Source organism: Prionailurus bengalensis, chromosome F2 (assembly GCF_016509475.1).
Source record: "Prionailurus bengalensis isolate Pbe53 chromosome F2, Fcat_Pben_1.1_paternal_pri, whole genome shotgun sequence".
Taxonomy (NCBI): domain Eukaryota; kingdom Metazoa; phylum Chordata; class Mammalia; order Carnivora; family Felidae; genus Prionailurus; species Prionailurus bengalensis.
This window is the reverse complement of record NC_057353.1, coordinates 72,927,271-72,951,371: the sequence shown is the minus strand read 5'-3', so window position 1 is coordinate 72,951,371 and position 24,101 is coordinate 72,927,271. Positions and strand designations below refer to the sequence as shown.

At 47.8% G+C, this 24,101-nt stretch overlaps 1 protein-coding gene across 3 annotated transcripts in view; it reads left to right on the top strand.

The window, feature by feature from the left end:
• ADCY8 (adenylate cyclase 8) overlaps window positions 1-24,101 on the top strand; it is a 220,960-nt gene that overhangs the window by 88,156 nt on the left and 108,703 nt on the right. For all 3 annotated transcript variants that reach the window (XM_043601776.1, XM_043601775.1, XM_043601774.1), the window contains exons 4-5: window positions 7,714-7,825; window positions 13,186-13,313. In XM_043601776.1, coding sequence (XP_043457711.1) covers window positions 7,714-7,825; window positions 13,186-13,313 — 240 coding nt within the window. The remainder of the gene's footprint in view (window positions 1-7,713; window positions 7,826-13,185; window positions 13,314-24,101) is intronic.

Here is a 24,101-nt window from a genome sequence, read left to right as displayed (position 1 = left end):
GCCTCCGCGTTTTCGGTACTCAGCTCTCGGAGGGAGAAGGGTAGATTCTATTGATGAGACTGATCGCGTGGCCCCACGCAGACACAAGAGGAGAACACAGGCTGGGGCTCGGCGGCCTTTCCTAGCGATAGGGGAACGTGGATGTGGTGGACAGTTAGCTTCTCTCCCAAAGCTCCCTTCACCTTCCTCTTGCCCAGCCCCACCCCGTGCGCACTGGCATATTTGCCATGTGAAGTCGGTTAAGCGTCCGACTTGTTTGGATCTACTCAGGAGACAAATTTGTCTTTGCCTTTCCCCGTGTTACAGTTCAGTGAACCTTCATCAGGGATCGGAAGACCCTCAATTTTACAGGCTTACTCAGCCTCCCCAATTTCTGGGTTGGCTGTTATTTCCAGCCAGCCCTATCCACGTGTGCAGCCACGACATGCACCACGTAGACCAGAGTTTCACGCACAAGCAAAATGCAATTGAATGCGTCCAGAGACCTGTTGGCTTTTAGGACCTGTCTGCGTGGCAGTCTATTAAATACTCTCTGATTCTCCAGAATCTCCTCCAGGAGGTGCATACCCTCCACTTATTGAAGACGATGCTGTGATTTAAAAGTTAACTGGAGGGGGTGGCAGGGGGGGGGGGAGGCGCATAGGTGTGGCTCAGTCGGTTCGGCATCCAACTTCAGCTCAGGTGGTGATCTCACAGCTCCTGAGTTCGAGCCCCGAGTCGGGCTCTCTGCTGTCAGCACAGAGCCTACTTCAGATCCTCTGTCCCCCACTCTCTCTCCGCAGCTCCCCTACTGCCTCTTTCTCAAAAATAAATACATATTTTTTTTTAAGTTACCTGGGGTTGCCTGGGTGGCTCAGTCGATGAAGCATCCTATTCTTGATTTCAGGTCTGGTCATGATCTCACAGTTCGTGGGATCGAGCCCCATGTCGGGCTCCATGCTGACAGCGAGGAGAGCCTGCTTAGGATTCTCTCTCTCCCTCTCCCTCTGCCCCTCCCCTGCTAGTGCTGTCTCTCTCGAAATATATAAATAAACTTTAAAAAATAAACGAAAGTTACTACTTGTAGGTAGATCATTGCTTCAGTGATCTCTTCTTTATTATCAAGAAAATGGAAGCTCAGAGAGGTTAAATAAGCTTCCCAAGGACACACAGTTAGGAAGAAGAGTCTACATAGAGCCCACGTTCCTAGTGATTCTTTTGAACTTTGCTAACGCTTTCTTGAGGTCTCTATTTCAGTGACTATTAGGTAACATCGCTTCCTTTTAGCCCAATAAACAACGTATATAAGCAAATTAGATTTGAAAATTAACATGGCCTCTTCAGTACATTCTAAAATGAATATATTCCGGGGCGCCTGAGTGGCTCAGTCGGTTAAGCGAACGACTTCGGCTCAGGTCGTGATCTCACGGTTCATGAATTCGAGCCCCGTGTTGGGCTCTGTGCAGACAGCTCAGAGCCTGGAGCCTGTTTGAGATTCTGTCTCTCCCCCTCTCTCTGCCCCTCCCCTGCTCATGCTCTGTCTCTCTCTGTCACAAAAATAAATAAAAACATTAAAAAAAATAAAATGGACCTGACCTTGAGCTCACCACTTGGGGATAGCAGAATGAGCAAATGCAGGGAAGATCAGGGTCCTGGTTTCTGCTTCTCGTCTTCTACACAACAAACTGTCACTGCACAAGCATGACTTAAACAGGTGCTTCCCCATCCTGCGTGTGCACACGAATCACTAGGGGCTCCTTTTAAAGCAGAGTCCGATCCAGTGGGTCGGGGGGTGGGACCTGAAATTCTGAATTTCTAACCAGATTCCCAGGAGATGTCAGTGGTGGCCATGACCACACTCTGAGAGAAAAAAAAAAGATTTAATTCTAAAGATTTCTGTTGTTTTTTTTTTTTTAATTTTTTTTTTCAACGTTTATTTATTTTTGGGACAGAGAGAGACAGAGCATGAACGGGGGAGGGGCAGAGAGAGAGGGAGACACAGAATCGGAAACAGGCTCCAGGCTCTGAGCCATCAGCCCAGAGCCCGACGCAGGGCTCGAACTCACGGACCGCGAGATCGTGACCTGGCTGAAGTCGGACGCTTAACCGACTGCGCCACCCAGGCGCCCCTAAAGATTTCTGTTTTGATTCAATTCAGGAAGCATGTCTTGAGGCTACTGTGTGCTAGGCAGTTGGGACACAGAAGTGACTTTCTTCCTGTTTTTTTAGTTAGTAGATGGAGCACACTCCGTCCTAAGTGACTGTGTTATCAAGTGTTAAGCACCATGACAGAGGGGACCACAGGCTGGGAGGGAGGTGGAAAAACAATGACTGGCTGTGCTTAAAGAATTTTCTGTAAAAGCAAGATCTATAGAACAAGATCTACAGGGCGTCTGGGTGGCTCAGTCGGTTAAGCATCAACCTCTTGATTTCTTTTTTTAAATTTTTTTTAACTTTATTCATTTTTTTTTTTTTTGAGAGACAGAGAGAGACAGAGCATGAGCAGGGAATGGGCAGAGAGAGAGGGAGACACAGAATCGGAAGCAGGCTCCAGGCTCCAAGCTGTCAGCCCAGAACCCGACGCGGGGCTCAAACTCACGAACCGCGGAATCATGACTGAGCCGAAGTCGGACGCTCGGCCGACTGAGCCACACAGGCGTCCCTCTTGATTTCTGCTCAGGTCGTGATCTCATGGTTCATGAGTTCGAGCCCCGTGTCGGGCTCCACCCTGAGCAGGGAGCCTGGTTGGGATTCTCTCTCTCTCTCTCTCAAAATAAATAAAGAAAATTTTTAAAAAGCAGGATCTAAACATACGAGTGGGTTCTTGAAGGACACGTAGGAGTTTAATAGGCAGCAGCAGGGAGGGAAGCTATGTCAGGGAGCAGGTACATCATGTCCAGACCCAGTTGCATAAAGCACAGTGTGTTCAGAAAACCACCAGCAATTGGATGGTAATGGATCGCTGAGCACATCTGAAACCGTTTTGCCCTTTGAGCTCTGCAAATCCATTTCTTCCGTCAGTAGGCTGCATGCTCTGTAAGGGTTGTGATGGTTCTTTCTGCTCACCACCATCATTCCACTGCCTGGCACAAGTAGGCATTCGGTTATTCGCTGTTGGATGAATGACGGGATGGATGAATGAATGAATGATTGAATGGATCATTCTTGACATAGACAGATATTAATAGTTTTGGGCGAATGACTCTGTTGAGTGGGTTGGACCAGATGGTCTATGGTACCTTCTGTTTCCACCTGCCATGGCAGTGACTGTCCTTACTTTGAAGGTGGCATACTACAGTGATAAAGAGCATAGATTCCAGGGGCCCCTTGGTGGCTCAGTCGGTGAAGCATCCGACTTCGGCTCAGGTCACGATCTCGTGGTTCGTGGGTTCAGGCCCCACACCAGGCTCTATCTCTCTCCCTGTCTCTTTGCCCCTTCCCTCCTCTCTCTCTCCCTTTCTGTCTCAAAATAAATAAATAAACTTCACACACACACACAAAAATGTATAGATTTCAGAGCCAGGCTGCCTGGTTCAAATCCTGGCTTTCCATGTCTGGGCAGGTTACTCAGGTCTCGGTGTCCTTATCTATCAAATGGAAATGGTCAAAATAAATCCTACCTCATCGATCTTCGTGAGGAACACCTGTGGAACTTGGGACAGTATTTAAAATCCACAGTAGGTACTCTGCAAGTCGCTGGTGCTCTCGTGGTATTTATGTCAACAATTAGGAATTCCTTTAGCTACAAGTAACAAATGATCTAATTAATGATCCCGCTTTCTCCTCTGTTACCTCTCTTCCCTCACTGTCTCTCAAAAGCAATCACGCAATCACAGTCCATTTTTGTAAAATACTAAAAAGAGCTAACGCGCTTACGGAGCACTTACTGTATACCCGGCACTGTGCTGAGCAATTGCCACCCACTTACCTCCAGTTCACAAATCAGAGGCTTAGAGAAGCTTGGGACGTAATAACCCAAGGTCATGGTATTCGTAACTGGTGAGCTGGGCTCTGAACTCTGATCTGTCTAGACTCCAGTCCTGTGCACTTGGCCGATGCTGTGCCACCAGATCGCTATACAGGACAGCGGCTGTGCAGTGATTGCTCCGGAGCAGGCTTTATACATTACAGATCTCAAGGCGTTGTCCCCAGGTTCAAAACCCTTCACTAGCTTTCCGTCACTTTCAGGACAAAGTCCGTGCTCTTCAACTTGGCTTACCAGCCCGTTGCCAGCCTTCCCCTGCCCGCCATCTCTCACTCGGACGCGGTCTCTCCCCCTCTCCTTTGCCCGACCTTGTTGCCCAGTGCCACTGGCTGACGAGCTGCCCCTGAATTCTTGCCGAGCTGCTGTCCATTTGCCACACTTCAAGCCGACCCCAGCGTGCGCTGATTCCTCTGCTCAGACCGTCCACCCTTCTGCATGCCTGACCCTCCGGCAAGTCCCATGGGCCTGCAAAACTTGGCCGAGACTCTGATGCCTTGGGAGACTGCCGATTCCCCTGTGACTGGTCACCCCCCAGAGCGCCCTTCCGTCAGAGTACAGAGGTCCCCTCCCTTACCTGCGGTTTCCGCCTGCCACGGTGAACTGAGCCCGGAAGTAGATGCTCCTCCGCTGACTTAATGTCAGCAGGTCAACGGTCCTGACATTGTACCTGCATCACTGCTCTTGCTTCATCACGTGACGTAGGCATTTTATCGTCTCTCCTCACAAGAGGAGGGGGTACAGGACACTAAGATGTGCTGAGAGAGAAAGAGGGCGATCGCATTCACGTAACTTGTTACGGTATATTGCTGTCATTGTTCTGTGCTATTACTATGGTTGTTAATATCTTCCTGTGCCTAATTTACAAAATGAGCTGTGTCCTAAGTAGGTGAGTATAGGAAAAAACAGTCTACTTAGAGTTCAGTAGTAGCCACCGGCTCAGGCGTCCCCCGGGGTCCCTAGACTCTGAGCATCTTGAGGACACACATGGCATCTTTATTATCACTCAGTCCGACTTCCTAGCACCGTGGGTAGCCAGACACATGGGAAATGTAACAATCGTTGCTAAAATAATTAAGGCAGTGAATAATTAATTCAGCCAGTCGTTTTTTTTAGAACTGGGGCCTGACGATTCCAAATGAGTCCATGAATGCACTCAGGGAAGGTGTCCTCGAAATAAAGTGCAAAATTGTGAATACTTGGGCACTTTTAGAAGAGGGAGTTCAGAGCCTGTATCAGATTCTTTTTTTTTTTTTTTTTTAAACATTTATTTATTTCTGAGAGACTGAGAGAGACAGAGCACGAGCAGGGGAGGGGCAGAGAGAGAGGGAGACCCAGAATCCGAAGCGGGCTCCAGGCTCTGAGCTGTCAGCACAGAGCGTGACGCGGGGCTCGAACTCATGAACCACCAGATCACGACCTGAGCTGAAGTCGGACGTGCAACCGACTGAGCCACCCAGGCGCCCCCAGAGCCTATATCAGATTCTTAAAAGGGTTTGTAATGGAGAAAGATTTAAGAACCACTGAATCCCGGAGGTAACCAATGTAAGTCAGCAAACATTCCACAATGTTTTCTGGCTAATTAACCTATTGCATTAAAACTAAGTTACAGTGATTGCAAGATGCCCCTTATTTTAGGCCACTTAAGAAACGCCCCCAAAAGTTTGACAGGCCGCTAAGATGCTATTCTAGCTTGAAAGATGATAAAATCTGAGAGGTGCCTCTGCCCTTTTGTTACGTTCTTTTTCTTTTTTGTAATGTTTATTTATTTTTGATAGAGAGTTTGAGAGGGGGAGGGCAGAGAAAGAGGGAGACAGAGGATCTGAGGCAGGCTGCGTGCTGGCAGAGGCAAGCCTGGTGCAGGACTTGAACTCACGATCTTGAACTTCAAGATCACGACCTGAGCTGCAATCAGATGCTCGACCAACTGAACCATCCAGGTGCCCCAAGTTCTTTTTCTTTTTTTTTAATTTTAACGCCAGTATAGTTAACAGACCGTGTTGTGTAAGTTCAGGTGTGCAACACAGTGATTCAGCAACTCTACACTATTCAGTGCCCATCATGATAAGTGTGCCCTTAACCCCCAACCCCTATCTCACCCATCCCCCACCCACCTCCCCTCCGGTAACTGGCAGTTCGTTTTCTATGATTAAGAGTCTGTTCTTTGGTTTCTGTGTGTGTGTCTCTCTCTCTCTCTCTGTCTCTCTCCCTCTCTCTCTTCCCTTTGCCCATTTTTTGTTTTCTTATACTCCCCGTAGCAGTAAAATCATACGGTGTTTGTCTTTCCCTGACTGACTTAACGTCACTTAGCATAATACTCTCTAGTCTATTCATGTTGTTGCAAATGGCAAGATTTCATTATTTTTTTTTGAATCTTTGATGTTAATTATTTTTGAGAGAGAGACAGAGAGACAGAGACAGAGCATGAGCAGGGGAGGGGCAGAGAGCAAGAGGGAGACACAGAATCTGAAACAGGCTCCAGGCTCCGCGCCGTCGGCACGGAGCCCGAGGCGGGGCTCGAACCCACAAACCGTGAGATCGTGACCTGAGCCGCGATTGGACGCTTAACCGACTGAGCCACCCAGGCGCCCCGAGATTTCGTTATTTTTAAAGTCTGAATAATATTCCGTTGCCTTTCTATGCCACATCTTCTGTATCCAACCATTTATCGATGGACACTTGGGCTGCTTCCATAGTTGGCCTATTGTCAAGAATGCTGCAATAGCAGAACGGGCCGTATATTTTTTCAAATTAGCGTTTTCTTATTCTGGAAGGTACACAGCAGTGGAATCCCTGGATCGTACGCTTTGTAATTTTTTGAGGACCCTGTACTGTTTTCCGCAGCGGCTGCACCGGTTTGCATTCCCACCAGCGGTGCACAAGGCTTCCTCTTTCTCCACGTAGAGGTGCCTCTGCTTTTGCATGAGTCGCTGAGGGAGGACAGGGCCCTACAGTGCAGGTGGACAGTCCCCACTCAGCCCCGCGCTACCGGGCGGACTGTGAGGCCAGTCTCCTTGCCTCTCTGAGCCCCGGTTTGCTTGTCACCCTAATGGAGGGAATAATGCCGTCCCTGCAGGGCGCCTGGATGGATGAACCAAGGCAGTGCTCCCACAGTGGCTTGCTTTCAGAAGGCTTTCAAGGACTACCCCCTTCCCTCCCTTTCCTCGCCCCTTATGCCAAACCACACGCAGAGAGAAGACCTCGTCTCACTTAAATCCTTAGTAAATGTGAGAGTTTTTAGGTAATTAATTCTTCCGCCTGAGGTCTCCCGGCTCTGGCCACCCATTCTCAGAATTTTTGAAAACTGCCTGCCTCTCCTTGCCTGCGATGTTCGGTTTGCTGGAGATGATGGGACCTTTAGTTCTTTTGTCCCGGGTGTCCGTTTCACTCTGTGCTCATGGCAGCTGCCGTGTTGTTGGTTGGGAAAACAGAGAGGTACTCCAGAAAGCTTCGTTTCACTTTCCACAACAAATCGATCTGTTCCTAGTAACAAATCCCCTCCTGGGCTGTTCGCCGCAGCCCTGCCCAGGAAGAAGGGCTTGCCGTTGTCCCCTTGCCCTTGCTGAACCCCCGGGGTGGACTCCCTCTGCTGAGATGTTTGGGAAATACCGACACGTTCCTCCTGACTCCCCGGCAGAGAAAGCTAGAATCTCAGACCACGGTAGATTTATTTGGGTGGGGTTGACATCTTCCAGGACGGATTCAAATACTAACGTGCTTTCTCCCTGCCCCATCCCTTCCCTGTTGTCTAGTATTCTTTTCGCAGATGTGAAAGGATTTACCAACCTCTCCACAACCTTGTCTGCCCAGGAGCTGGTCAGGATGCTCAACGAGCTCTTTGCCAGATTTGATCGACTGGCCCACGTGAGTTGAATTTAATTCCCTCCTGGTCCTCTGTGGGAGTGAGGGGCTGCGTGCGGAATTAGGGAGAGAAGGACTCAGGCTGCATCACGGGGACCTCCTCTTCCGAGTCCTCTTCCCCTGAGCAGACTCCTGGCCCTCCCACCTCCTGGGAACCAGGGTTAATTACTTACAGATCTTGAATGGGAGGTGCGTCAGATCGACTTTCCCAGTTGAGAGATAGCTGATGAAGCGACAATGAAGCCAAAGCTCTTTTTATGTGTTTTCTGCTCCCCATCATGTCCCCGCTGCGTGTGGCCAGGTGCCATCCAGTGCCACCTCAGTTTGGTTCATGCAAGGATAGCCGCCTGCAGCTTCCCAAGCCAACTCCAGCCATCTGAAATGACTGTTATTGGGAGCCAGGAACCTGCTGGACCCCCATTTTGTTTGACCTGATCCAACAGCTTTCTTTCTAGCCGACAGGACACTACCTTTATTTTCTAGCTGGCTTGAGAGAACAGGCTAAGGAAGATAGACATTTGCTATCAAAACACAGGTTCCTAGTCCCGAAGCCACCCAAGTTGGGGAAGACTGTCATCCGCACCCTCTATTTTAAGAGTGGGCTTTGGGTTCACCCCGGAATACCTTAATTTCCTTCTTCATCAAGCGTGTAGATCAGTGCCAATGTCACAGGGCTGTTGAATCAAAGGTAAATGCATCCCGTGGAAGTTCATTTGTAGAGCATCGGCGTGTCTGAAGTTAAGGCTGCCTCCCTCCAACGAGGGCCATTCGTGTACTTGCATCCGAATACTTGCGAGGTGTCGTGCACCACGCTGTCTGTCGGGAGTATGGGAATGACCAAAACACTCTTCCTCCTTCCTAGAACGAAGTCCGGTCAGGGACACGTCGGTAGGTGATCAAGGCACAGTGTGCTGTATGCTGTGACGAGGGGGGTCTGGGCTGCCGTGGGAAGGCAGGCTCCACACATAACCATTGCATCAGAGAAGACTTTCTGGAGAAGGTGACTCTTGGACCGAGTCTTAAAAGTGGGAAGACACATACAATAGAATACAGTTCAGCAACAAAAAGGAGTCAACCCCTGAGACACGCAGGAGTATCGGTGAGCCTGCAAAGCAATATGCCAAGTGAAAGAAGCTAGACCCAAAAGCCCAGATGGCAGGACAAAGGCGTTTATACGACCTCGTAGAAAAGGCAAAATTATAGGGACAGGAAAGAGACGCGTGGTGGCCGGGAGCTAGAGGTGGACGGAACAGACGAGTTGCACAGAGAGACATGAGGTGCAGTGGCTTTGAGAGTGATGTAGCTGCTCTATGTGCCATCATCACTGTGCCCCATATCAAAACAGTACATTTTATCGTGCACCGATTCGCGAGGCGCGGAAGGCAGGGAAGGTGGATATTACTGTCGGGTCATGTAACAGCTCCCAGGAATTGATCAGAAAAATGTGCTTGCAAATTGACAGAACTTCACAGATAAGACCTGTTTTCCGTGCACACATATATTTATATTTCATGCACACACACGCGCGCGCACACACACACACACACACGCACCATTTATTTGGGGCTCAAATTTTTCAAAGAGGCTGCAAGCCTCACGTTTTGTTTACAAGAAAAGTGGACCCTGGGCACAAATATAGTCACCACATTGTGTGTGTCTGCACCAGAAGGGTAATAGAGCATTTTACACGGTTTCCTTCCAAAACACAGTTTTGTCAGGAGATCAACCACCCTGGACACCGCTATGTTTTCTTCAGTTTTGTAGAGACAGCATGGCGTACAAAAGTCAGATCGACCTGAGTGTGAATTCCCATTCTGCCTCTTACTTGCTTCGTGACCTTCGCTTCCTTAAGCCACTGGGGAAATGGCACAGCTCAAAACGTGGTCGTGGAGACTCACCGGCATAAATGTTACGCGTTTAACGCGTAGGCTGGCACATAGTATGTGCTCAGTAAATACTGCCTCCTTTTATATACACTGCATCTTATTTATTCATTCATCGGTCATCAAGATGAAAAGCTTCTGCACAGCGAAGGAAACAATGAACAAACCTAAAAGGCAACCTACAGAACGGGAGAAAATATTTACAAATGACATCTCTGACAAAGTATCCAAAATATACAAAGAACTTCACAAACTCAACACCCTCGAGCCGAGTCGTCTAATTAAAAAATGAGCAGAAGATTAAATAGACATTTCTCCAAAGAAGACATCCAGAGGGCTAACAGACACATGAGAGATGCTCACCATCACTCATCATCAGGGAAATACAAACCAAAACCACGAGGAGATACTCCTCACACCTGTCAGAATGGCTAGCACCAACAACACAAGAAGCAGTAGGTGTTGGCGAGGACGTGGAGAAAGGGGAACCCTCCCGCACTGTTAGTAGGAACACAAAGTGATGCAGCCACTGGGGAAGACATTACGGAGCTTCCTCAAAAGATTAAACATAGAACTGCCCTGTGACCCAGCAATTGTACTGCTAGGCATTTATCCAAAAACTGCAAAGATACTCATTCAAAGGGAAACATGTGCCCTGGTGTTTATAGCAGCATTATTTACAATAGCCCAACTATGGAAACAGCCCAAATGTCCATCCACTGATGAATACGTAAAGAAGATGCGGTCTGTATATACACAAAGGAATATTACTTTAGCCGTTAAAAACAACGAAATGTTGCCATATCATTACTTTCGGCCAGCTGATCTGTGGCACAGGAAAATTTTCACATATTTCCTATCATACTGAAATTTTCATATTTAAAAACAGATGTAAATCCTCCCTGCCCTCCCGTGCTCAGAGTTATTATGATAAGACTCAAAGGAAGAAAGAGCGTGGAACGCTCGGATGCCTGTTTCCAGGTGTTTGTGGTCACTGCTACTGTTGCTAACTGATGGCCATTCTTACTTTGTTATGTATCAAGAACAAGATGGGTTATTGTGACGCGTTTCCTGTATGGGGAATTGAAACTCACCTATCAGTGTCTTCAGTGATTTATCCGACGTCAGACAGCTGGTAAATTTGACCAGAATGCGGATGTTGGATTCTTAGACCAAAGTATTTCCTGCTCTACCCTTTCCCTCCTCCCTCCACTGCCAACGATCCCAACTCCTGACTACCATTGCTCCTGACTACCACCACAGCTGGTTCTGCCTCAAAGAGTGTGGCTAGCTGAAATCACTTCCTGAGCCCCCAGCCTCAGTGTTCTCAGCAAAATCCAAATAAGGGATTTAGGGGTGCTTGGATGGCTTAGTCTGTTAAAGCATCTGACTCTTGATTTCAGTTCAGGTTGTGATCCCAGGGGCAGGGAATTGAACCCCGTGTTGGGCTTCATGCTGAACGTGAAGCCTGCTTAAGACTCTCTCTCTCTGTCTCTCTGTCTCTCTCTCTCTCTCTGTCTCTCTCTCTCTGTCCTGCTCATGCTCTATCTCCCTCTTTCTCTCTAAAGAATTTTTTAAAAATTGTTGAAAAAACAAATGAGGGATTTTTTCCATCAGTGGTTCTCAAGTGCTCTTTGACAACAAATGTCAGGAAGTTAAATTTGTGGCCATGAGATAAAATACATCCATGTTATATTTATCTGCAATGTAGTGAGTTTTTATAGTAATTTTATTTAGTTCAAAAAACTTTCCTGTCTCTTAGGAATGTATTTTTACTTTTCTCGTGTTAAAAATGCCCTTTTTTTAATAAAGCCATGGGGACCGTGGATGGTGCTTGGGTTGTTATTTTGTTTGTTGATGAATTTTTCATAATTCTTTGGCAAAATGTAAAATTGAACCCTAGAATAGTCCCCAGGTCCTCTTTTTCTTAGAACTGTCCCATGGATGCCACAAATCTGGAAAATGCCAAGACCCATAGAGCAAGTGCTCTCTGGTTCTGTTCCACACATACCACTAGGGGTCTTAGAAGAAACAGCTGAAGGTCGTAAGCTTCCCTTCTTGATCAGACCTCACTAGAAACTGTCTTGCCAAATTAGCCGCATCAGAGCAGCCAAAGACAGGAACCACGAGCTCCTAAAAATAACACTGGGACGGCCGTGGGTGCCATCAGAGCTCTAAGGATCGCAGCTGTGCCCCACTTGGGAAGGTTGGCAAAGCCCTGGCCGTCTGATCCAGACGGAGAAGCACCAAAGCCATTTCTGAGCCTCTTTTCCCTCTCTGATATTGGGGGTTTTTACTGGGAGAGCGATTTCCTTCGTTCGCAACCCAAACACAATGGCTGAATCCGTGATCAGGTCAGGAAGCCAACGTGGTGCTGTATAGGTTGATAACCAAGGTATCCACTGGGCTGCTGGTGTCTCGACGGGCCCCTTTCTGTCTGTGCCCCTCCTTCTCTGCCCTTGGACCCCGGTCTCCAAAGGAGAGCCTCTCACCCAAAAAGCCCATAGATCTTTTCGACTTCAGATCTGGGATGCATTGTCAGAGGTCATTCAGCCCCGTCCGTGTATCTAGAGAAGACAGAAGGGAAAGTCATCTGTCCATGATGTGAGAACCCTGGGTCAGAAGTCCACCTCTTCATCACAGACACAGGCCCCCTTTCTGCTGGACCCTGTAGTAAGCCTTGCATCATATCACCCATCCTCCCCGTCACACGGTGAAGTCCCATTCGTTTACCATTTTATAGATGAGGCAACTTGTCAATCTACCAAACAACGGTGTCACCCTCACCACCTGTGAAATAAAAGCATTGTACCTACTTCACAAGGTTGTTGTAAGGGTGATGTCTGTTTAGTCTATGCTGCATCATAGGGGTTGTTATTCATCGTCTTTGTGTCAGGGCCAACGCTTGACCTACCATGACGCCCTATAGACATTTTTTCCAGTGAGCGAGCCTGTGAATTAGTACATGAATAAAAGGATATGTAGGACATAATCAGCCCTTCTTCTTAAGGTGCTAGAGTTGAAAGAATAGGCATCGCTGAATGATTTATACTTTTAAGTGCTTATTATTGAGCTAAAGATTGTTGAAACGTGTTCATTCAGAGACTCATCCTGCACGAAAACATCGAGATGCAGGATTCACAGAGGAACACTGACCATGCCCATTCTTTGCCAGGCCTGCCCATATGATGAGTGTTCATCAGAAGGCTAGTATGTGACAGAGCCGGGATATAGCCCTGTATCTGTTGGACTCAAAATCCAGTGTTTTTGAATGACTCCATTCCACTGCTGAACCCCTGAAACCCTTATTTAGGGTACCTCCCCAATATTTTAGCAAGATAATAGAAGCTCATTTCAAAGGTAGGTGCTCTGCCCCCAGGGTGAAGACCGCTTGACTCCACTGCCCTCCTTCAGGAGACTTTCAGGAGCACTTGCCTGTCTGCTGACTCAGTCCTCTCCTCTCCACCCTGTTCCTTCCAGGAGCATCACTGCCTTCGCATTAAAATCCTGGGGGACTGTTACTACTGTGTTTCAGGGCTTCCAGAGCCCCGCCAGGACCACGCCCACTGCTGCGTTGAAATGGGCCTCAGCATGATCAAAACCATCAGGTAATCCGGGGTCTCCTCCATAATTCCCAGGCCTTCAGTGGGCACAAAGATGAACCACCCCATCTATCCTTTGTGGTAGATCATGCGTGTGTTGAGTGGTGACGCCCTTTGACTTACGTCATGAAACCCGCATGGCCATTAATTCTCCCACATGAACCATTGAACCTGCCAGCTTCATCATGTTCTATTTCTACCTCACTTTCAATGACTTGTGCAGCAAATTTGCATTACCAATGTCCTTGTGGGGATACATCAAGGACCGAGATGAGTGTGGTGCTTGACTTCAGGAAGGTTACTCACGATGGTACAGTAAGTTCTGAGATGAATCCAAACCAGGGTGCGTCAAGGGGAACAGAGCAGAAGCAGCTCATTTGGGCCAGGGTGCTGGAAAAGGCCTTCCAGAGTAGAGCCAAGCTGTTTTCTGAAAGGTGAGCGGATTTTAGACCCTGGAGGAGTTTTGGGCACAGCTGGACATATGGGGAATCGGGACATGCTGCAGTGACAGCTGGTGAAGCCTAGGGAGGGGAGGGCCAGGACAGATGGACTGCAGACTGAGAACAGGCAGGGCCCACAGGGCCTTCTCAGCCATGATAAGCGTTGCACTTTAGCCTGAGGCCGACAGGAAATCATTGTAGGGCCACCGCCATGGTTGGTTTCATGGGTGCTTTTGGCTTTGGTCAGTGTATCTGGTAAATAGAAGCTTAATCAAGAAGGCAGGAGGGACTGAGGTCAAGGATTTTGGAATTAGACTGTGGCTCTGGGACAGATGCTCCGTGTTGCCAGAGCTCCCCTTGAGCTTCTAAATGTGGTTGCAGAGCCTCCAAGCATTACAGCCTTTCCCAACCACAGCAGAGACAGTAAAGAAGGTATGTGGGCTGAAGTCTTCTCTGTGGCTTATGCCTTCATCTTACAAGGGAAGAAGAATCCTGCCATTAACAGGCCAGAATATTCTTCCTGTGAACTCAACGCCTCGGTTGTGTGGTCTAGCAGCCATGTTTGTGACCATTGGCCTTGTCCATCTGGATTAAAGAACAGCAGGAGAACAACTCCTGAACCCCACACATATTCTCCTCTGAAGGCTCAGCCCAACTGCTGGCTCCCGGAACCAAACCCAGAGTGGGCAGGAGGGATCTATGCAGTTGGAGCCTCCCTTTCTAGAGCCTGACCATGCCCAACACGGTGTTCCTGGGCTCCTTCGACCTGCTGATAGATCCCTGACTTCATTCGGGTTTAGGGAAGAGGTCTCTTGACATCAGGAAATGCTGTGTGGCCCTCTAATTAAGAAGAGGACAGAAGCTCTTTCTCTAAATGTGATTTTCCTTCATTGATGTGACACTGGTCATTTCAAGACTTGGCCATAGATCACATTCCCGGTGGGCAGATATGCTGGCTGACCCCTAGGCTCCCACCTCTGGGACCAACCCATGAGCAGGGCCAGTCAAGGTGACGTGGTGCTTTGCTATGGGGTGTATGATGCAAATCCAACCATCACCATCCCCAAGTCCAAGTACACAGGTGGAGAGTGACAGGACACGCCCCCTCTTTGACAGCAATTCAGAAGTTGTCTCCTCCACGGCCTGTGGAGAGAGGAGCCCAAAAGTTCCAACCCCAAGTTCCCTTTTGGTCGATGGAAAAGGCTGCAGGTGCTTCTTGGCTATTAATTTGGACACTGGCGAGTCTTGCCCTGAAAACTAGGGTGAATTGTAATATTCTAGCTGGCTTCAAGGAAGGCCCCAGGACACCCCGAAGGCTCTATGTTTTGTGTGCATCCTACAACTTGTTAGGTGTGTGAAGTTTATTCTACCGGCCAATCCGTAGGTCAGTCAACAAAGAATCTGTGGAGCTCTGCCACGTGTCGGGTGCCACCATGCTAATCCCTAGAAGTACAGTGATCAACGTGTCGTGGGTGTCTTTCTCCCGCCCGTGGGTGTCATCACCCAGGGTGATAACGTGGATTTGCTGTCTGTGAATTGAGGAGATTGGGCCAGACCAGCTCTGAAGTCTCTGCCAGTTCTGAAAAGCTGTGATTTTTGATCACCCACATCACAAAAAGGCTTCCTTTTTTTAAGTTAAAAATTTAAGTTAATTTAATTAGACTTAATTTAATTTTTCATTTAAGTCCAAGTTCGTTAACAGAACGTAACATATGTTAACGTAGTTCACACCGCCGTGTCGTTGACACAGTGCCATAATGATTGCAAGAGAACTCGGTGAGTCATCACTTACATACAACACCCAGTGCTCATCCCAGCAAGTGCCACAGACTTTCTTTTTAATTTACTTTTATTTTTTATGGTGAAATCACGGACAAAAAAAAAATTGCGTGGGTCTAAAGTGCAGAGCGTGCTGCTTTAATGTACATGTACGTCGTGGAATAATTACGAAGTCAAGTTAGTGAGCATCCATTGCCTCACTTAGTGGTCTTTTTCTCATGTTTTTGGTGAGCCCACTTGAGATCTACCCTTCTGGCAAATTTCAGGCATACACTACAGCATCATTCACTGTCGTCACCATGCTGTACGTTAAGTCCTCAGAACTTATTCCTCTTATAACTACAAGTCTGTCCCCTTGACCAGTATCACCCCATTTCCCCCCCCCCCCGCCCCCAGCCCTGGCAACCACCTTTCTACTCTGTTTCTATACATGTGGCTTTTTTGTTTTAGATTTCACATACACAGTATTTGTCTTTCTCCGTCTGGCTTATTTCACGTTGCGTAATGCCCTCCAGACTCATCCTTGTTGATACAAATGGTAGGGTTTCCTTCTCTTTTTAAGGCTGAGTAATATTCCATTACGTATATGTATAAGTACATGTGCATGTATATACAATACCACATCTTCTCTATCTATTCATCCATAGACTTTCCATGGGAGTTTGTATCTTGAGCGTAAACAGCAGAAACGCTGCAGAGAGGGTTTTGCAGAAGAAATGAACAGCGATCATCAAAATGCTTAACGTACTTACAACATGGTCATTTATCTCTCTGGAAAAGACCTCATTCCTCCTGACCATTTTGTCCAGTGTAAGGCCTCCTTTCTGGAGTTCCGGACGAGGTCAGTGAGATGTCAGGTTTGGATGCGTTGAAATGACTCGAGGGCTTTCTCTCATCAGTTTATTAAGGCTACTTTTACTCTTTAAGAATAAGACAGTTCAGTAGGATTTTTTAAACTGCATAACTCAGAGTCTATTAATATTCAAACACTCCTTGATTACAATAGAGGTGACTGGAGGTCCAAAATTAATTCTTCCAGTTAGCAACAAAACATGATGCGGGGGAATAAATAAGAACACTGGAATTAGGCAACTTTAGTTGCAGTAGGTTCAGACTTCTAGAGCTTCCACTCTTGCAGTCTGCTTTTGCCAGACTGAGGAACGACGGGCAGGTGGTATTTCTGAATGTGTGTAGAAGAGAATCTCATTTCCATAACTTTATCAAAAAGCTCACAATCTTAACCATCATTTACACAAGATGCAACTTTTTCTTCAGACCCAAAGGCACTTGGTCCAACTGGAGAACTTACTAGAAGTCATAAGGTCTGGAAGCATTCATAACATCACACTACGCGTGTTGTTGTGTAATGAAAATAAACCATTTATTGAATGGTGTTCCCAGACTTGATGACTGCCCCCTATATTTGTCATCAGAGATCGATCGCTCTTGGAGGTATTGTCCCCACCTTGTCAAGGTCTCTCCTTGTGCCTTTTTTGGCATTTCCTCAAAGAGTTGGGGTCCCACCGTGGTCCCCAGAGTGCACAGTGAGGGGCCGGTACTCTGATGGCCAGATGGCATCTGGATCCTGGGTCTGTAGATCCCAAGAGCTCCAGTAGTTCCTTTGCTGGTTGAGATTTACAACCTTTGCACAAATGGCAAACCAGCTCTCAAAACGACCCTGAACCTTATTCACAGATGAGTCTAAATACGGGATGGAGGTCGTCCTGCGATCCCAGACTGCTGAGGACAGGTGCCCAAACCAGGAGAGGACACGGTCAGCTGCTGCTGGTTAGAACACTAGGCAGGATTCCCAAGTGAGGGAGGGTCGAGGCAGTCAGAAGAACGAGCGTGACCAAAGTCATCTCCCCTGCCTTTTGTCTTTTCCAGAAGTATCTCCACTCTAGTCTTTTTGACGGAAAAATAGAGGTGTTTTCCTGGAAACAAAGGTGTGAAGAATATGCTTTCCTAGCCGTTAAGAATGGCAGAAGCCCTGTGTGTGCGTGAATGTGTGTGCATGTGTATATGTATAGAAGTGCGGTGTTTATGTATACGTGTGTCTGGCATGTGTGTGTGCACACGTGTAATGTGTGGGTGTGTGCATGCATGTGCGTGCACATACGTGCCTGTACACGTGTGCAGGCATGTGTTTGTGCACGTGTGTGAATTTGTGCAAGTGTGTGTGTGTGTGTGTTCAGCATTTGAAGCAGGCCCTTGATGATCACTACAATTCTAAGTCCAGACAGTGGAGTCAGTGCACAGATAGTTGGTAACCTTGCGAGACAACTGTGGCTTTATCCCTCGGGTGATGAGAATTCACTGACACTTAAAGTAAGGGAGGCGTCCTGTTCCAGCCTGGGCCTAAGGAGGATAACCATGGACGTGGGTAATTCTCTCTCTGGTTGCTTCTAAAGTTTGTTTATTTATTTTGAGAGAGAGAGAGAGAGAGAGAGAGAGAGAGAGAGTGGGAGGAACAGAGAGAGAGAAGGGGAGAGAGAGAGAAAGAGACAATCTCAAGCATGCTCCGTACTGTCAGCACAGAGGCTGACACGGAGCTCGATCCCACAAACCGTGAGATCACGACCTGAGCCGATACCAAGAGGCAGACACTCAACCACCTGAGCCACCCAGGCGCCCCTCCAGTTGACTCTAGAGGAGAGAAGACAGATGCCGAAGGAAACTAGTTGGGAGAGATTTTTTGCAGCAACTGGGGGAAGAGATGCGGGGCCCAGAATGGAGCAGTAGCTGTGAAACAGAAAGGGAAGAGCGATACGATTCGAGCCGGAGAGCCTGAGCGTCTCCGCAAGAGACAACACGTGATGTAAACATTTAAATTAAACCAGACGTGGATCAGAATAGTGAACTTATTTAGCAGTTGACAGTGCTCCAGGGATTTGGGGCGGGATTCCACTTTACTGAAGATAGAGTTTGTTGCTGGGTCATGCCGACCATGGCGGTGTTCCCTGAATGAATGGTGACTTACGGGCAACGGGTCGAGCGTATGCATGGGATGAGCCCTTGGCCTGCGGTCAGCAGACCTCATCTGGTTTCTGCTCCTTCCTGTTATTAGGTGTGTGACCGTGGACAAGTGTGACTTGACTTCTCAGAGCCTGCAGGGACTCTGCTGCAAAACGAGGATCGTAAGATCCAACCTCAGAGTATTCTGTCGAAAACTCAAATGGATTGTGAAAACTCAAATAAATAACATGCACATTATGACCATCCACATATTTTTTAATAGAATCTCGCAGTTAAGGCTGAGTTTGGACACCGGAAAATTTGGCTCAGTTAAGTTATAGAAACCTATTCCTTTCTTACATTTTCTATTCTGTTCTTGGAAAATAATGATCACAGGGTTTATTGACCACCTACGATGCTACTTGCCAAGCATTGAGATAAGTGTTTTACATGCATGATCTCATTAAGTCCTCACAACAATCCTAAGAGGTAGGCAGGGGTCGTAGGCAAAATACTGAACCACTCGTGTGACCACAGTACCGAATAGTCCAGGGCAGCCAATCAGAATGGATGGCAGCCATTACCAACCAGTATAGTTCTACAGGTACATCCTGGCTCGTTGAAACTCTGAAAGTTGGCCTCTGCTTTTACCAGAGAGGAAACTAGAGCTTACAGTGTTTGTGTAATTGCACAAAATCACACAACCATTCAGTGGCAGAACAAGGAACACCCATCTGGAACCTTCTGACTCCGAAGCCATTGGCCTTCACCGTCTTAATGCCCCGCCTCTCACCTCCAGGCTTCTGCAATGGCTTCTGATGCCTGAAACCTCCCATTAACAGCCGAAGGTTCAACACACAGGTCAAGAGACCGTCCATACATCCCTGATAAATTAGCAGAACCGATACCGAGAGGGAGGGGACGTCAGTTAACATCTGAGAATAACAAGATCGTAAGCCTTAATCAAGCCTCATCGTAAATCCATTCCATCAAGAATGCTTGATTTTAGAAACCCGGTATTAGCTAGATGAATGGCCAAAAAAAAAGTGATTGAGTGTAACGTTGTGTCTCGTGAAGCACTTCATACCATTTCGTGCATGTCTGTTCATAAAATTAAATTCATTAAAATAGGCTTAGATAATAGTTCCATTACATAGATTGCAAAGTGGCTCCAGGGGGCTCCCCTTCACACGCCCCGGGTCTATTTTGGGGGAGGCTTTAGAGCTGAGAAGATGCAGGGGTAAGGTGGGCTGCTATAGGCAGTATCCTTGTTCATGATCTGAAAAGGTTTCCTGGATGAATCTTCATGAAGACTGCAGAGTCTGGTCTCAGCGCCTTTGCTAAAAAGTCATAGAATGACACCAGCATGGCGAGCAGCAACTGGCTGGTCCCCAACAGTTACTTGGAGCAAAGATCTTAATCCCTGTGGTGGAGTTGCCCTGCCAAGTCACACAGCAGGACAAGGAGTGAGAAACAGTTTTTGCCGCCCTTCCTGGAGGCAGAAATGCCCGGGCCCCCTCCTGGTGTCTCCTGCTCAGTCTCTCTCTCTGTTTCTTGTATTTCTTTTGAGCTCTTTTTCTCCACTTCCCCATCATTGCCCCTTCCTTCCCTCCTTCCTTCCTTCCTTCCCCTTTTTTCCCTTCTTTCCTCCCTCCTTTCCTTCTCCCTCTCTCCTTCCCTTCTTCCTTCCTTCCTTCCTTCCTTCCTTCCTTCCCTTCCTCCCTCCCTCCTTCTTTCCTTCCATCCTTTCTTCCATCCTTCCCTCCTTCCCACCTTTCTTCCTTCTTTCTTCTTTCTTTCTTTCCTTCCTTCCCCCCTTTTTCCCTTCCTTCCTCCCTCCTTCTTTCCTTCTCCCCCCCTCCTTCCTTTCTTCCTTCCCTCCTTCCTTCCTTCCTTCCTTCCTTCCTTCCTTCCTTCCTTCCCTTCCTCCCTCCCTCCTTCTTTCCTTCCATCCTTTCTTCCATCCTTCCCTCCTTCCCACCTTTCTTCCTTCTTTCTTTCCTTCTTTCCTTCCTTCCTTTCTTCCTTCCTTCCTTCCTTCCTTCCCCTCCTCTACCAATCACTGTCTCTTTTTCTGTCCCCCTAATGCCCCCTCTCTCTTTGTTCTGAAATACCATTATCTACAGCAGCCATAAAGCCCCCTCTCCTCTTAAAGATGTAGCAGTCAGAGTGTTCTTCAGTCCATGGACAGGATTTTTTTTTTGAAAAATTACTTACAATGGTGGAGATTGAATATATCTAGTAATAATAGTTGCTAAAGCTACGATTAGTGGAAGTTTCAGCATGTGCCAGGCACTATACTAAAGTTCCTAACTCCCCTCACCTAAACCCTGTGAGGGAACTACTCTTACCTTCCCCACTTTCCAGAGGAGGGACCTGAAGCTCTGATAGGGTAAGTAACTTCTGATCAATGGCACACGGCTTGTAAGTGGCAGATAAAAGACGCTGAGCCATGTCCAATGGACTCTGTATATGCAAAGGCAAATAAATAGTTGGATAACTTTTGGCATACTACAAAATAGAAAAATGGGTAACCATGAAGCACCATGGTGTACATTAATATTCAGTGGTATAAGAAAATGCTTGTGAGTGTAAAGTTTGCTTATTTATTTTGAGAGAGAGAGAGAGAGAGAGAGAGAGAGAGTGCAAGCATGAGTGGGGGAGGGGCATACACAGAGAGAGAGATAATCCCAAGCAGACTCCACACTGTCAAGAGCCTGACTCAGGGCTTAAACTCACCACCCGTGAGATCATGACCTGAGCTGAAACTCAGCGTTGGACGCTTAACCACCTGAGCCACGCAGGCCCCTCAACCTGTGTTAATTCTTTTGTGATTACAAGTCGGTATTACTAACAAAAATCGGTATCAGCCGTTCTTTTGGGGTGTTTGAATACACCAGGTTAAGCGCTTTATGTACGTGATTTTACCAAGCATCTTAGCGGTTCCACAAAGGATCCCTTCTCTTTCCCATTGCACCCGAGAAGGCAGCAGGTGGGGGGGTGGGGGGGCTAAGGCACCCAGCCTGAGACCCACAGCCAGCGAGTGGGGAAACCCAGCTTCACATCTGGGCCTGCTTTAATGCGGAGTCTGCCTCTTGGTGGCGTTGAAGTGATCTGCGTTGAGGAGCCCACACCACTTCCACTGCCAGAGGGGAAGGGGGAACATATGTTGGCTGTAGTTCCCGCAGGCAGCAAGGGGTAGAGCCAGCATTCGAACTCCGGTCTCTGCCCCCAAAGCCAAGGACTTGGGTGTCCTTCCTCCCACGGTGCCAACTGCTCCAGTGTGGAAGTTGGTCTTTTTGTTCATCCATTTACTTAACAGTGGAGACAGTCTGATTCACAGATCAGTGATGGCTGCCAGATGATACTTCCTGTCATTCCTCCAGCACCTTCTACAGATTGATTAACTGGCTTCAGAAAGCCATTTGAAGCCCTGAAACCAAAAGAAAAAGTCTCGTTTTTTTCATGCGCTGCCACTCACCGAGCCCTCTCCTCTTTAACGGCTCCCTTAAAAGAAAGGACGTTTTCAAACTTTTGCGGGTCTATTGTTGTGTTGTTGGTCCCCAGCTTGACATACAGCTGCAAAAACGAATAATAATTATTATCGCTTTGAGTTTTTATTTTATTTATTTATTTTGAGGGTGGGGAGGGGCAGAGAAAGAGGAGAGAATCCCAAGCAGGCTCCGTGCTGTCCGCGCAGAGCCAAAAACTAATAATAATTATTCAGTGCATTCTTCGCCTAAAAGAAATGTTAGACGGAAGCTTAACGTGAGAAGCAGAGATGCTTTATTTGAAGGGGGGAGTTGTGGGGGGGGGGGTGCCGCCTCCCCAGCTGGCAGGTCCAAAGCCATCCCTGTGGTTCCCAGGGCTCTCAGAAGCATCCGAGGACCACGTGGGGCTAGAGAGCAAGATAAGCCTCTGAGCCGTGGCCGTTAATTCAGGAAATACTTTGGAGCATGGACCGACCCTATGCGCTCAGCGCTGTGCTAAAGTCTGGGCCACGTGGAAATAGAAGATCATACCCTCGCCCTCCAGAAGCTCAGAGTTCGTGGGGAGGAAGGAGAAGGTGCCGGTGTTTAGGACGCAAGTGATCTACAGTCATTTTCTCTTGATCTGCGGCTGGTGCCACACAGCAAAATATCCCTGGGGCTCCGCCGTGGAGGAAGTGGGCGAGACTCGGAACTCAGAGCAGATTCCGTTCGTTTTAGCCTCGGCAACGCTCACGGCGTGGGGGTGTCCACATCCGTGTCTGTACGCGACACACATACAGGCGTGTGCCATGTCCATCCCCTCCAGCACTGATCCTGAAACACGGTTGAGGTGCTGTGCAACTGCCGGGTAGCCTTTCCAAGGAGGATGATCGATGCCTGTAAATTATTCATTACTTTCACACCGTTTCATGGCTGTCTTTCGTTTGAGACAAGTCCCAGACGGAACAAAAAGAAAGGGAAGGAAAAAAAAAAAACGCAATAAGGAAATTTGGTCCTGTTATGATTTTTGCCTGGTGAAAGAAAATAAAAGACCTAAATGCCTTTTCATTAAGACGTTCCCATGCAGTCCCTGTGTCATGTTAATTACCTAATGGCATTAGCACAGTGTGCTGTTCCTGAGTCCCTCACAATTAGTTGGCGAAGCATCTTAACATCCATTACCTCCTTTGGGGCTCACAAAGCCTCCGTTAGTAAAACAATCTGCTAGAGCCTTATTTTGTAACCATTGAAACTCAGGGTCAGACTGAACTGTTGACCCAGGATCACGTGCCATAGACAGCACCTGTGTTGCAAAGAGGCCGAGGTTTGAAGACACAGCAGCCCCACTTTGGTCCTAGAATCCTGCTGACCGGCTCTGTGACCTCAAGAAAATTCTTCTACTTGCCTGGGCTGCAGTCCCGTCATATGTGATAAGCGACCAACTCGTCCTACATCTGTGCCACACACTTTCTCGACTCTGCATGCATTTATGCACTCCATCCTGACACTGATCTTATTATTCCCATTTTATAGAAGGAAGTTAAGTAATTTGCCTAAGGTCATGCAGAGCCCATATTAACGCCTACAACCATAGGGGTTAATGAGAAGAAGATACATTGGAATAATGATTGTGCCAGTCAGCATAGCCCTGGTTATGCTGAAGTAACAAACATCCCACCAAATCTCAGGGTCTTAAAACAGCAAATAGTTTTCACTCACATTTCTTGTCCCCCTGGGAGGGTTGGGAGAGTGGAATGGTACCACTGTGCATCATCCTCACTCAAGAACCCTGGTTTAGGGGCACCTGGGTGGCTCAGTTGGTTAAGCATCTGGTTCTTGATTTGGGCTCAGGTCATGATCTCCAGGTTTGTGGGTTTGAGCCCACATCGGGCTCTGTGCTGAGAGCGTGGAGCCTTCTTTAGATATTCTCTCTCTCGCTCGCTCTCTCTGCCCCTCCCCCTCTCTCGCTCTGTCTCTCGAAATACATAAGCATTTTAAAAATGTTTAAAAAAAGAACCTTGGTTGGGACACCTGGGTGGCTCAGTCAGTTGAGCGTCCGATTTCGGCTCAGGTCATGATCTCGCACCCGTGGGTTCGAGCCCCGCATCAGGCTCTGTGTGGACAGTTCAAAGCCTGGAGCCTGCTTTGGA